Raw genomic sequence first — 13,558 nt, forward strand, 5'->3', positions numbered from 1 at the left:
TCATGGGTTTATGAAAAACAGATCCTTACCAAAGAACCTGCTCTCTTTCTCCGACGAGATCACAGGTTTGGCTGATAAAGGTAATAGTGATGACCTCGCAGACTTCTCTAAGGCGTTTGACTTGGTACCACGTGACATTAAAAAACTAGAATATAAAATTAACCTGGCCCACAGTAAATGGATTAAAAATTGGCTAACTGGTAAGTCTCAAAATGTATCTGTAAGCAGAGAATCATCATTGAGCGGGAGTTTCCAATGGGTTCCCAAAGGGATCAGTTCTTGGCCCTATGCTATTTAACATTTTTATCAATGACCTAGAAAAAAAACAAAATAATCATTTATAAAGTTTGCCGATGACACAAAAATTGGGGGAATGGTAAACAGTGAAGAGGAGAGGTCACTGAATCAGAGCAATCTGCATCACGTGGGAAGCAGTGTGCAAGCAAACAATATTTACATTTGGCTGTATTAAAATGCATGTGTACATCTAGAAACAAGGAACGTCAGGCATTCTTACAGGCTGGGGGACTTTATTCTGGCAGCAGAGACTCTGAAAAGGATTATGGGGGTTGTGATGGATAATCAGCTGAAGACGAGCTCTCAGTGCAAAGCCGTCGCTAAAAGAGCGAATGCTATCCTGAGATACATAAAGAAGGGACTTGAGTAGGAGTCGAGAGGTTATTTTACCTCAGTACTTGGCTCTGGTGCAACCTCTGCTGGAAGCCTGTGTCCAATTCTGGTGTCTCCAATTTAACGACATCCTTCTTGAATTGTGGAGTGTGCAGAGAAGAGCCACAAGAATGATTCTATCATTAGAAAACCCGCCTTATAGCCATAGACTCAATAGACTGAGTTTATTGAGTCTAACATAGAGAAGGTGAAGGGGTGACTTGATCCCAGTCTGTAAGTACCTACAGGGGGTACAAATCTTTGAGAATGAGGGCTCTGAAATTTACCAGAGAAAGGTCTAACACCATCCAAGGGCTGGACATTAAAACAAACTCAGACTGGAAACTCTAGACAAACTCAGACTGGAAATAATGTGTAAATTATTAACAGAGAGAGTCATTCACCACTGGAACGTCTTTCCAAGGGTCGTGTTAGGTTCTCCATCACTGACAATGTTACGACATCTCCCTGGCTTCAGGCTCTTTCTGTTGAGCCCTTTCTCACTCTGTGTGCCTGGCCATATCTCTCCCTCAGCCCCTGCCCGCTAACTGCCCTAGAATGTTTAACACTTCTGTAAACATCAGTTTATGTCTCTGGTTTAGCCTTCCGTCTCACCAACACTCTCTTCCTCATCTGGTCTATCATCCCCCTGTCCTTCCCCACCCACAATTCCATTTCACAGCATAGACTTATTCTTTCCCTGAGCTTTTTGATCTCAGCAATACTCCCATCCTCCGTGACCCTCTCCTCCCCCAAGGAGCATCGAGGCACCAGCTGACCTGAAGGATTCTAAGAAAAAGGCTAATGTAGTGCCAATCTTTAAAAAAGGGAAGAAGGAGGATCCTGGGAACTACAGGCCAGTCAGCCTCACCTCAGTCCCCGGAAAAATCATGGAGCAGGTCCTCAAAGAATCAATCCTGAAGCACTTGCATGAGAGGAAAGTGATCAGGAACAGTCAGCATGGATTCACCAAGGGAAGGTCATGCCTGACTAATCTAATCGCCTTCTATGATGAGATTACTGGTTCTGTGGATGAAGGGAAAGCAGTGGATGTATTGTTTCTTGACTTTAGCAAAGCTTTTGACACCGTCTCCCACAGTATTCTTGTCAGCAAGTTAAAGAAGTATGGGCTGAATGAATGCACTATAAGGTGGGTAGAAAGTTGGCTAGATTGTCGGGCTCAACGGGTAGTGATCAATGACTCCATGTCTAGTTGGCAGCCAGTGTCAAGTGGAGTGCCCCAGGGGTCGGTCCTGGGGCTGGTTTTGTTTAATATCTTCATAAATGATCTGGAGGATGGTGTGGATTGCACTCTCAGCAAATTTGCGGATGATACTAAACTGGGAGGAGTGGTAGATACGCTGGAGGGGAGGGATAGGATACAGAGGGACCTAGACAAATTGGAGGATTGGGCCAAAAGAAATCTGATGAGGTTCAATAAGGATAAGTGCAGGGTCCTGCACTTAGGACGGAAGAACCCAATGCACAGCTACAGACTAGGGACCGAATGGCTAGGCAGCAGTTCTGCAGAAAAGGACCTAGGGGTGACAGTGGACGAGAAGCTGGATATGAGTCAGCAGTGTGCCCTTGTTGCCAAGAAGGCCAATGGCATTTTGGGATGTATAAGTAGGGGCATAGCGAGCAGATCGAGGGACGTGATCGTTCCCCTCTATTCGACATTGGTGAGGCCTCATCTGGAGTACTGTGTCCAGTTTTGGGCCCCACACTACAAGAAGGATGTGGATAAATTGGAAAGAGTCCAGCGAAGGGCAACAAAAATGATTAGGGGTCTGGAACACATGACTTATGAGGAGAGGCTGAGGGAACTGGGATTGTTTAGTCTGCAGAAGAGAAGAATGAGGGGGGATTTGATAGCTGCTTTCAACTACCTGAGAGGTGGTTCCAGAGAGGATGGTTCTAGACTATTCTCAGTGGTAGAAGAGGACAGGACAAGGAGTAATGGTCTCAAGTTGCAGTGGGGGAGGTTTAGGTTGGATATTAGGAAAAACTTTTTCACTAGGAGGGTGGTGAAACACTGGAATGCGTTGCCTAGGGAGGTGGTGGAATCTCCTTTCTTAGACGTTTTTAAGATCAGGCTTGACAAAGCCCTGGCTGGGATGATTTAACTGGGAATTGGTCCTGCTTCGAGCAGGGGGTTGGACTAGATGACCTTCTGGGGTCCCTTCCAACCCTGATATTCTATGATTCTTCCCTCCGAACTCTAGAGAGAGCAGCCCAGAGACCCTCCCATCACCTAGCCAACCCCTATGGATGGCCCAGCCCCAGTGCTCCTCCATCGGTCGCGCTCATTTTGAGGCCTCTGCTGGGGAGGCTGTAACTTCTGCTAATGCCTGAGAGCAGTGAAGTGGAAAGGTCAGGTGAAGTCTCTGCTTGGCTGTTGCCCCAATGCAGGGATGCACCAAGAGGCCAAAGACCAAGTCAAAGGGAAGGGCAGCAGCTGGATCAAGCTGCCCCGGGCCAATCCTCAGGTGCCTCTCTTTTGGATGTCTAGATGATCTAGGTGAGTGTGGAACACAACTGGAAGCATGATTCAAAACAGACTGAGCTACTGAATTCAAAGGAAGGTGTGGAGAGGGAAATCCGGATGGGCAGTGCAGAGCCCTGGGGAGGGAGCCATCAGTCCAGAACACATGCAGAAGGCAGGAAGCCCACCATGCAGTCATGCATACAACCAGTGTACATGCCTAGGGCCAGCTCTGGCTGCTGGCCTCCAGCAGGACTCAATCTGAAACAGAGCCATGACATGAAAAATCCCAGGCAATAGAACACAAGGGATGTGGAGGAAGAGCTGGTACCTAAGCATCAAAGTGGTGTTTTCCCCCTGCTACTGGTTTGCCACTATCCATTGTATAACAAGACCGGGGTGGGGGGGGGTGTTGTGAGTGGTGGTCTAATGTCCCCAGGATCCTTCAGGCGGGGGGCATCAGGCCTCTGATACCCAGCCCACTAGCTTCAAAACAGAAGGGGGGTGAGGACAGGAAAGAAATGAAGGCAGTCACCGTGACAATGCCGTGAACAGCCTGACAGATCACGTGTTGCCAAGGACAATAGATCACATATGAAAGAAAACAAATCCGTAACAGCAAAATGGTCCACCTCATTGCAAGGGTCCAATCAGAGGGCTTAAATTCAGCCCAAGGTTCTTCAAGGAATTCAGGCCAAAGGATCAGCATAGGACACAGGAGCATTCTGCCCTGTGGGTGCTGGCTGACACTGCCTGAAAGGGCCCTTTGCAAGCCGCGCTCCAAGAGGAGACGTGTTGAAAGTTGCAGACAGGCTCTCTCAGGAGGGCTGGATGTCAGCTTCAGAGGCTGGAGATATGACATGAGCACAGGGAGAGAGGGTCAACAAACACTGCTCCGAGAGTGCAGAGTTCTCCCCCCCAACCCCCAGCACGTCCATTCAAGAGATTCCCAACACACAGATGAAGTCAGGAATCCAAGGAAAATACGCAGAATGTCTGAATTCGACAAGCCTGCCCACCACTGGCTCTTCAGGGAATGCTCACCATTCTCTGAAAGCACCCAGGGCAGGCTGAGACTGGTTCCCTCCAGTGCGATAGGAGCAGACAGGTTGCTGTTGGCCCTTCTAGTCAGGTGTCCTGCCATGGGCACTGCCCCAAGACCTGAGCTTTCAAGAGGACAGTCACTCTTCCAAAGCAGCAGAGAAGTCTGGTCTGGGATCAGGAGAGAGAAAACTTGCTCAGCCAAAAGGAAAAGGCTGCTCCAGATTCCCAAGGAGACCCCCCACAGCCCCAGAGAGGGAGAAAGAAACAGCAGGAAGCACAACCAAGTATCACACCGGGATTTCCCACTCATCGGCCTGGCAGAGCAGGGAACACTGGTGTTATGAGGCCAAATTCATCCCTAGTGCAACGCCATGGACTTCAGCAGCATGGAATGAATTTGCCCCAGTGAGCGTAACTCTCAGGCTGGGTATGTAAACACGGAGCAAGTGGCTGGATTCATAGTCCAGTTTCCTCTCTCTTCCTAAAGCGACAGGAGAGCTCTCTGCGCCTGCTGATCCAGCTCCTGCACACTCTGTCAAACCAGGGCCTAAGGCAGGCCAGGGGCAGTCATGGAACTGCCGCTCTTTGTGCTCAGAGACCAAAGGCTTCATGTGCCAACATCAACTGCCTTTTCATAGCCAGCTGATCTCTTCTATTCCCTGAAACCTCCCTGGGAAGCCATCAGCAGAGGAATGAAATCCACAAGTACACAGAGTGAATGCCTTTGATTTGCCTTGAGATAAAGAATTACTTTCTGCTTGCCTAAGGAAAATGATTTAGGATTGTAACAGCACAGTATGGAAGAGCCTCCGGGCCAGGAAGCAATGGTGGTGGGAGAGACTGCAACACAGAACAGCTCAGCAGAGATCAGAATTAGCTTCTGAGAAAGGGAGCAAAGCAATTCCTAGAAACAGGGGAGAGTCTTTGGTGCGAGCGCCATGCAGCCATACCTGGGGCTGACGATCAGACCCAGGAGGTACGGACCTCCCCTGTGATCGGGCTGCTGAGGGAAGGGAAAAGGTCCGTGTGAGATGATGTTCTGCAGCCAGGAAGCTAAAAAGGAATGAAGCCTTTGCCAAGCCAGGTCTCCTAGAGCACCTCTCAAAAGGCAGCATCAGTCACCTCTTCTCCTCAGTCTGAAACAACACCGTGGCTGCGAAACCAGGGATGCTACAGAACCCCCGCTGCCTGTCCCCTACACTTGGGTCCCAGACGGCTGAGAGCTATGGAAATTAGTGATCAACTCAGGACCCACCCACAGGAATGCATGGAAGCTGGTCTGATCTTGGGATAATAGAGAATGCTGTTCCAGGAGGAGACCCAAAATAAAGCCAAAAGGGCACCCTCTGCTCACTTGCCCCCTCACCAAGAACCACTCATTTGGGAACCAAGCCGTGCAGAGAAAACGTTTGTGGCTGCTCATTTCTGAGCTGGAGAGGAGAGACATGAGCCCACGGCAGCTAACAAGAGGGCAGCTGGCACAATTACCCCAACTCCCCACCCAGGCAAGAACCACTGCAAAAGGGGCGGAGGACACTGTACATTTGAACAGAGACAAAATATCAAGGCTGGGGGAAGACAGGCAGAGAAAGAGGGGGTAACAAGGAGGGTCCGCACCTGCTGGGTGACATGTATTTACACTCCTCAAAGCGGCTGTCCAGCTGTGCCAGCATCTCCTGGCACTCCGTGTATGAGAAGGGGTAACAGAAGGCAAAGTAGGTGGTGGCGCCACGGTACTCCAGGAAGCGATGCACAAAGGACAGCACAAACTGGGTCTCCATCATCTGGGACAGACACACACAAAGCAGATGCTGAGCAGCTAGCATAGCTCCCAGGAGCAGAGAACCACGAGTCTGCACAGTCATCCCCCTGGGGGCACACGGCATGGAATATATGGCTACTGGCTGGCATCCTACAAGTCATCTCATTGCACCTAAAAACATGCCCATTTTACCCCCGGCTCTACCATTATAACTAGTACTATAAGCACCACTAAACAGTGGCTGCAGCTTTGCAGTCAAACCCACAATCAAAGCAGCTTCCAGTCTATGTCTGCTCTGAATCCCTGAGGAGCCCAGACACCACCGCCTAGGAAAACAGGCTCTGCCTTACCGGATCAGACATTTGGTCCATCTAACTTTGCTGCCTCCCGACAGCAACGGCCAAGACCTGAGACTTCAAAGGAAAGTGAAAAGCCCCAAAACGCACCAGGCCATTTGTGCAAAACTGTCCAGGAAAGTACAGGGGACTCCTTCCTGTCCCCTTGGTGATCTGCTGAGACCCGAAGTCTGAAATACTGAGTATTCTTAATGTTTTGTCTGAATACTGCATATGTGTCTCAGTTTCCCCCATATGTTACTCAAACATCTAGATGGTGGGACAAGTGTGTGAGATCATTGCAGAGACCCTTAGAGGGCAGGTATGACTGCCTGGGCACAGACAAAGGACAACAATCTGAATCCTGGCAACTGATAGCAAGGGCCCATCCTCTGCAAGAGCCAGCTGGAGATGCTGGAGAACAAAGTGAGAGCTGGAGGCCAGGTGCCCTGTTTGCCCGGGAAAGAGACAAAGGCCAGAGGATGGGCAAACTGGGCATGACAGAGGCTGGTCAGTCGGCAGTTGAGGGACTAAAGAGGGGACAGACCAGAGTTCAGGGTTGCGCCCTCCCAGGATGGACTTTGATGAATGTTTCTAATTTCTGTGCTAACAAGTTCTGTTCTACGCTGTGTTCCCAACAACTAATAATCCTTCTGTTTTCCACACTGGCTGAGAGTCACTGCTGGCTGCAGAGTTGGGGTGCAGGGCCCCTTTGGGGGTGTGTAAGGCTTCCCCAGGTGTCCCATCCAGGTGGACTCACTGCAGGGAGCTCACAGTGTGAACAGGGGGCTGAACGCTCCGAGGTCAGACCCAGGAGGCACTAAAGCCAAGGCGGTTTGCCCTAATGAGAACGTGCCTAGAGAGGAGACATTCTGCATTCAGAGCCGTTCCAGAGCACCGAGACTCAGACCCCATGACGCCATCTGAACCTATTCAGCTGCAAATGTTGATGTCCTCTAATTATCCAGCTCCAGTCTAAATTCAGCTGCAACATCCCACCCCTTCCATCAAATATTTTCTGACAAGGTTAAATGCCCAAGCATTTGGGGTTGGTTTTTGGGTGGAAGGAAAGGCATAGAAATGGGACAGGCCACCTCAGGAAATCTGCAATGGAATTAAGAGCCTTTCAACTCTTGGTTGGTTGCTAAAACAAACCAAGCCCAGAGTAACAGTCACCAAGAGTCACAATCCAAGGGTTACTGGTTTTCAATCCATCTCCAGCAACAACTGTACACATAACAAAGACAAGCCTCTCCAAAGGCCAAGCGCTGGATGAGCCAAAAGACCAAACTCCCTGCAAAGGGGTGCATTTCACGGCAGGGGCACGGCATGCTAATGAAGCAGTGCGTATGTCAGTGTGACTGCTGTCCTGCTGCTACCCAGGCTGTATCTCCACCAATCCTCCAGGGACTCTCAATCTAGCAGTTTTCCATTCATGTTTTTTTCTTAAATATGGAACGATCTTAATCGCATTTCAGTTCGGAAGGCTGTTTCCCAGCTATTGTTACAACTGAAGAATTGAGAGAAAAAATATCTTCAGTTGCAGAAGGAGTTTCCTGGGCGTGACACTGGTAAACCAGGTGCCAGCTCTTGCCAAGACTGTAGGCATCGGCTGAGCACTGACAAAATTCATAGCTGGAAACCAGACCAGCTCACCTGTATATTAATATTGTTCAAGATGGGTGCTGAACGTGTAAGAATGTGTTTAGTCTCTATGAAATGCTTGTGAGTTGCTGCCTGCATTAGCCTGTCTCCTCTGCTATAAGGGAATAAGTAAGTTTTGCTTTACAGGTATAAAAATGCCTGCTCTGAACTTGTGAACCTAGACAGGAAAAGTGACCCCCACACCATCCAGAACTATCAAGACTAAATGAGCCACTGTGGAACATCACAACACAAAGACTCATGTAATGGCTTTCTTGCAACCATGAGGGTCTACATGCGTCCCATCAGCTTGAGTTCTGGAAGAGGGAACTAGAGACAGCTGACAAGAAAATTTTTCATCTCTTTGCTATTTGAACTCTTACAAGGGCTGAAGCTAAGAAACAAAAAGCAGAGATCCCCAGGGTTGCCCTGGGTTAGCCTTAAAAAGACATTTCAGTTCTGACAGATTACTACATCTCTGTCACCTTGTGGAACCACAGAATGAACTCATTTGTGTATCTATGTTGCCTGCTTTAATCTGTAAATAACTTTTTTCCTAGTTAATAAATCCTTAGTTAGTTTACTATAGGATTGGCTACCAGTGTTTTCTTTGGTGTGAGATCTGAAATACAAATTGATCTGGGGTAAGCAACCTGACTATTTTGTGATTTTTGGTATAAGTGATCATTTATCACTAAATCCATCTTAGGTGGGTAGCAAGATAGACTGGAGTGCCCACGAGGACTGTCTGTGACTCCATGGTGAGACTGTTACAGAGACCCAGGAGTTCACATTTACCTTTATGAAGTTACACCCTCTCTTACATGCTGCTCACTGAGCCAAAGAGAATGCTAAAGAGTCACAAAGCTGCAGACAGGACCTGACCCCAACGCACCAATCCACCGTCAACTCCAAGCAGCATCATCCCCCGACGCGCTCACTGCACGGATACCTCGAAGGTGGGCCGCTCCCGGATCCGCTCCCAGCGGGGCCTGACAGGCAGGGTCCTAACGAAAGGAGACATGCCTTGGGAATAGAGTTTGCTCTGCTTGTTCATGTTCACAATGTTGATTTTGATCAGCTTGCCTGGAGCTCCTCCCTTCACACTGAAATAAAACCAGGATCTGAAAAGGACACACAGAGGGACCAGGTCAGTCTGTCAGCTGAGTAACTGAGCTGACATTCTCTCCCACAGACAGACTCTGTCTGCCACCCCACAACAACTCTGGTGCTGGGGCACGAGCACTGGCAGTAAGGTCAGAATCCGAATGGGTCTCCAGCATTAAGTCACCTCAGCAACTTCAGGCCTCCTGGAGTAAGAGTGCAGCATAATCAGAGAAGTGGGCATGTAAAAGTGTCTCCCTTTTCTACAAAGCTACCCATAGCAGCTCAACCACATGGGTCTCTAGGGACTTAAGGGACAGATTCTTTCCCCATTAGCCCTGCAGAAGCTCACTGTGCTACAGGAGAACCTGAATACTAGCCTGCCATAGGTATCATCCCCAGAATTGCCTGCTAAGCATCCTCCTGCGAGAAGCTTTACTATTAACCTGGATGCAAGAGGCAGTGAGGCCCCAGAGGGATTCTCAGAGTGCCAGAGCAGGAGGCTCTCTTTGGTTTCTCCGTGCTCTTTATGCACTTTGCAGTAGAAAGGTTCATGCTGTCACCAGCACCGCACATGGGTAGAAGGCAAGGAATGGCCAAGGAACAGAGCCACATGCTAAAAACCTGCCAGGATTGGCATGGCTCCAGCTGTTAGCTCATGTTGGCCTTGTCTCATGCCACAGGGACAATGAAAGGAAGGCTCATCAGGAGATGCTCCACCATCCTCCCAAGCCCCTTTACCTGTTCCCGTTTTCATACTCCGTTTCGGCACAGTCGGGCTTGGTCCACACATTGAATTCATAGTCAGCCGTGGGCAGGGAGCTGCCAAACACAGCCGACACCGTGCTGCTGCTGCTGCTGCTGTTCCCAGCTATGTCCCCTTCTCCTTCCTGGTGTTCCACCTTCTCCACGTGAGCCAGGTTCCCTGAGTCAAACTTGGAACTGAACAAGAGGCCGCCGCAGCGTATCTCCATGTTTAGCCCGCCCCTGAGAGTGCGATTTCATCCTCTTGTCTGCACCAAGGCTGCTGCGGGGCTGTCCCTGAGCTGAGGAGTGCAGAAAACAACCCAACAATTAGAAGCCCCTCTCTCGCCACTGCTAACTTGTGATCATTGTATCGTACCTTCCGGGTTCCAGGGCCTCATTCTATGCCCTCACGGAGACCCACAAGGATTTGCTACAAAAACATGAATTGAACTATCAAGTTATACCCCTACACAAATTGCGTAGCACACCACTTCTTGTCAGAATATGTGGCCACCCACACACCTTCCCTTGCCTCCAGTTTGTTCAGCTCAGGCTCCACATGGGGCCTGACGTGAGACTGGAGGCTGTCTGGGGCAAGGACTGTTTTTCTATTTGTCCTATACACATGCAGCCCACTATTCAGCACTGTAAAAGCAGTCAGTATGCTTCCACAGCACCTTTTATCCTGAAGGGTCCCACAGCATTTAGCAAACTTAAATTGACACATAGCAGCAGGAGCTGCTGAGAACTCACTGCTTTGGAATCTCAGTCCACTTATTTAGGTGCTTAAATATGGATTTAGGAGCTGAACTTTAGGCACCTACTTTTGAAAATCTTAACCAAAGAATAACAATAACACCCGTTGAGAGGGTGTGAAGAGAAGGTAGAAAGAAAGAAAACAGTTAACAAGGTTTCCAAGCCTAGGAAAGACAAAGAGCTTAATTACAGCTCCTACAGAGAGGGACACCCTCAAAGATAGAGAGGTCATCTCTTTTCTCCTGACAGCAATCTGAGAGGAAACCACTGACAGACTTCTGAAATGAACACAAGAAATCAATCCACCGCTGAAATCACCAGGAATGGATTTAGTCTAAAGGCTTTATACGCTGAAGACATCGTATATAAAAATGACCTTTTTTTGTGTGCACAGAGGTGGGACAGGGGAGGAGAGTAAGAATCTAAGAAGGTTTCTGGCCATCGTATTTCCACAAATGCGCAGATCATTCACACATTTGCAAGAGACAGCACTAAGCTCAAAAACTTCAGGATGAAATCAAAGTTGAAGCTACATGGTTTACCTCCCTATGAACCAATCAGCTGTGCTGCAGCAAATGGGCCAGGCCAGTTAGAGGTCAGCTCAAGGTATCCCATTTGTTACCTGCTGGATGAAACAGGCTTCCAAATACAGATGTTTTGCTAGTGGATCCTCCTCCCTCCTGCTTTTTACGCTTCTAAGTACAAATCATTGTTCAAGCTGGCCAACCTACAGGGTGAAACACAACAGGATTCAAAGGCACTTAGATATTATGGTGCTCGATCTTACCTAATAACCTAGATCAAAAGGCAGCAACCCCACACCGATGAAAAAGGGAGCACTCTTCACACTGGCTCTTTGGGAAGGGGGATACCTACTGACAGCAGGGGACACGGACGTCTCCCTGCGGTGCAGAACAGTAGGTGGAAGGCGTCCTGGTCCACCGAAGCTCCCTGCAGCCCGCACGGGGAAGACACCCCATCCCCGTTTGCCAGACGACGTGCAGGCCACTCCCTCACACCTGGGGAGAGCTGGAGATCGATGCCGTACAGATTTCCCTAGGACGCCGCGCTGACTCCAAGCCCAGCCCAGCTCCGGCGCCGCTCCCAGGGGCCGGGTTCAGCAGCGCAGCCAGGCGAAGGACACGGCGGGGCGCGCTGCAGGCTCCAGCCCGGGGAGCAGCGCGGAGCCCCCTCTCCGGGGCGGGATTGATCCCGAGACCCTTGGGCCCGGGGGCTCCATGGCCCTGCTCCGGGCCCGGACACAGCAGGGCGCGGGCCTGGCGCCGGGGTCCCGCGGCCTGTCACACGCGCGCAGCGCCGGAGCCGCGGGGACCGGAGTCTGGGGGGGGGGGGGGGGAGGCAGCGGCTGGGAGGAGCCCAGAGCGCGAGTCCCATTGTCACAGACGTGCCGGGGGGGGGGCGGGGCCCGCGGGGCGGAGGCGCCGGGCGCGCGGCGGGGGGGGGGGGGGGGGCGGGGGCGCCGAGCGCGCGGCGGGGGGGGGCGGAGGCGCCGAGCGCGCGGCGGGGGGGGGGCGGGGCCCGCGGGGCGGAGGCGCCGAGCGCGCGGCGGGGGGGGGGCGGGGCGGAGGCGCCGAGCGCGCGGCGGGGGCGCCGAGCGCGCGGCGGGGGGGGGGGGCGGGGGCGCCGAGCGCGCGGCGGGGGGAGGGGCGGGGGCGCCGAGCGCGCGGCGGGGGGAGGGGCGGGGGCGCCGAGCGCGCGGCGGGGGGAGGGGCGGGGGCGCCGAGCGCGCGGCGGGGGGGGGGGGGCGGGGGCGCCGAGCGCGCGGCGGCGGGGGGAGGGGCAGAGGCGCCGAGCGCGCTACCAGGCCCCGGCAGAGGAGCCACCGGCGGAGTCTCTCACCTCCACCTGCCGGGCCCCGCCGTCCGCCCCTCTCTGCTCCCCGGAGCCCGGCCCCGCTCGGGACCCAAACAACGGCCGGCCCGACAACAACAATGCGCCCGCCCATTGGTCGGCCCCTCCCCGCGGAGCAACACGCCCGCCCATTGGCCGGTCCCCTGCACGTCAGAGCAACGCGCCCGCCCATTGGCCGGCCCTTCCCCTGAGCGCAACCCGCCCGCCCACGGGCTGGCTGCACGAAGGGGAGGAGCGAGCCGCAGAGGGGCGGGGCTCCGGGGGGCGCTGGTTAAAGGTTCGGCTGCGAGGGGAAGGAGGGGTCCGCAGGTTCGAGCCCCGCAGCGCCGGGGGAGCCGGACCGGGACCGGAACCGGGACCGGGACCTGGCTCCGCCCCCGCCCCCGCCCGCCTCCCTCCAGTCTCGGGTGCCCCCGCTCGTCCACGCGGGAGGAGGTGCGGGATCGATTGGAGGCGGGTCTCGCTCAGGTGGGGCCGCCGGGGGCCTGGCCGCGGAGCCCGGGGGAGCCGGAGGCTTGTGGCGCCGTAGAGCCCCCGCCTCGGGTGCGCCCGGGGGCGAGTGCAGCGCGGGGGCCTCTGTGCCCGAGACCGGGGACGGGGGGGCCCCCCGCGACCCCCCCCGCGACCCCCCCCGCGGACGCCCCAGCGGTCGGGGGGGCCCGGAGGGAGCTGGGGCCGGGGGGGGCCATTTCCAGCGGTTGGCATGGCAGGGGGCATTGCGGGCCCATGATGGCATCGATCACATTGGTGGATGTGCAGGGGAACGAGCCCCTGGTAGCGTGGCTGCTGTGATTAGGCCCTGTGATGGTGGCCCCTGAATAGATCTGTGGGCACAATTGGCAACGGGCTTTGTGGCAAGGATAAGTTCCTGGGTTGGTGGTTCTGTTGTGTGGTATGTGGTTGCTGGTGAGTATTTGCTTCAGGTTGGGGGGCTGTCTGTAAGCGAGGACTGGCCTGTCTGCCAAGATCTGTGAGAGTGATGGGTCGTCCTTCAGGACAGGTTGTAGATCCTTGACGATGCGTTGGAGAGGTTTTAGTTGGGGGCTGAAGGTGACGGCTTCTGTTCTGTTATTTTCTTTGTGGGGCCTGTCCTGTAGTAGGTGACTTCTGGGGACTCTCCTGGCTCTGTCAATCTGTTTC

At 53.1% G+C, this 13,558-nt stretch overlaps 1 protein-coding gene across 4 annotated transcripts in view; it reads right to left on the minus strand.

Annotated features, from left to right (window-relative positions):
* Positions 1-12,539, minus strand: part of AGBL5 (AGBL carboxypeptidase 5) — a 45,423-nt gene extending 32,884 nt beyond the window's left edge. For all 4 annotated transcript variants that reach the window (XM_048846084.2, XM_048846082.2, XM_048846081.2 and 1 more), the window contains exons 1-5: positions 12,407-12,539; positions 11,169-11,273; positions 9,785-10,089; positions 8,892-9,063; positions 5,816-5,982 (exon numbers count right to left, since the gene is read on the minus strand). In XM_048846084.2, the coding sequence (XP_048702041.2) occupies positions 5,816-5,982; positions 8,892-9,063; positions 9,785-10,017 (572 nt within the window). In that variant the 5' untranslated portion in view covers positions 10,018-10,089; positions 11,169-11,273; positions 12,407-12,539. The remainder of the gene's footprint in view (positions 1-5,815; positions 5,983-8,891; positions 9,064-9,784; positions 10,090-11,168; positions 11,274-12,406) is intronic.
* Between the last annotated feature and the right edge of the window lie 1,019 nt (positions 12,540-13,558).

The sequence above is a fragment of the Caretta caretta genome, chromosome 3 (assembly GCF_965140235.1).
Source record: "Caretta caretta isolate rCarCar2 chromosome 3, rCarCar1.hap1, whole genome shotgun sequence".
NCBI classification, from domain to species: domain Eukaryota; kingdom Metazoa; phylum Chordata; order Testudines; family Cheloniidae; genus Caretta; species Caretta caretta.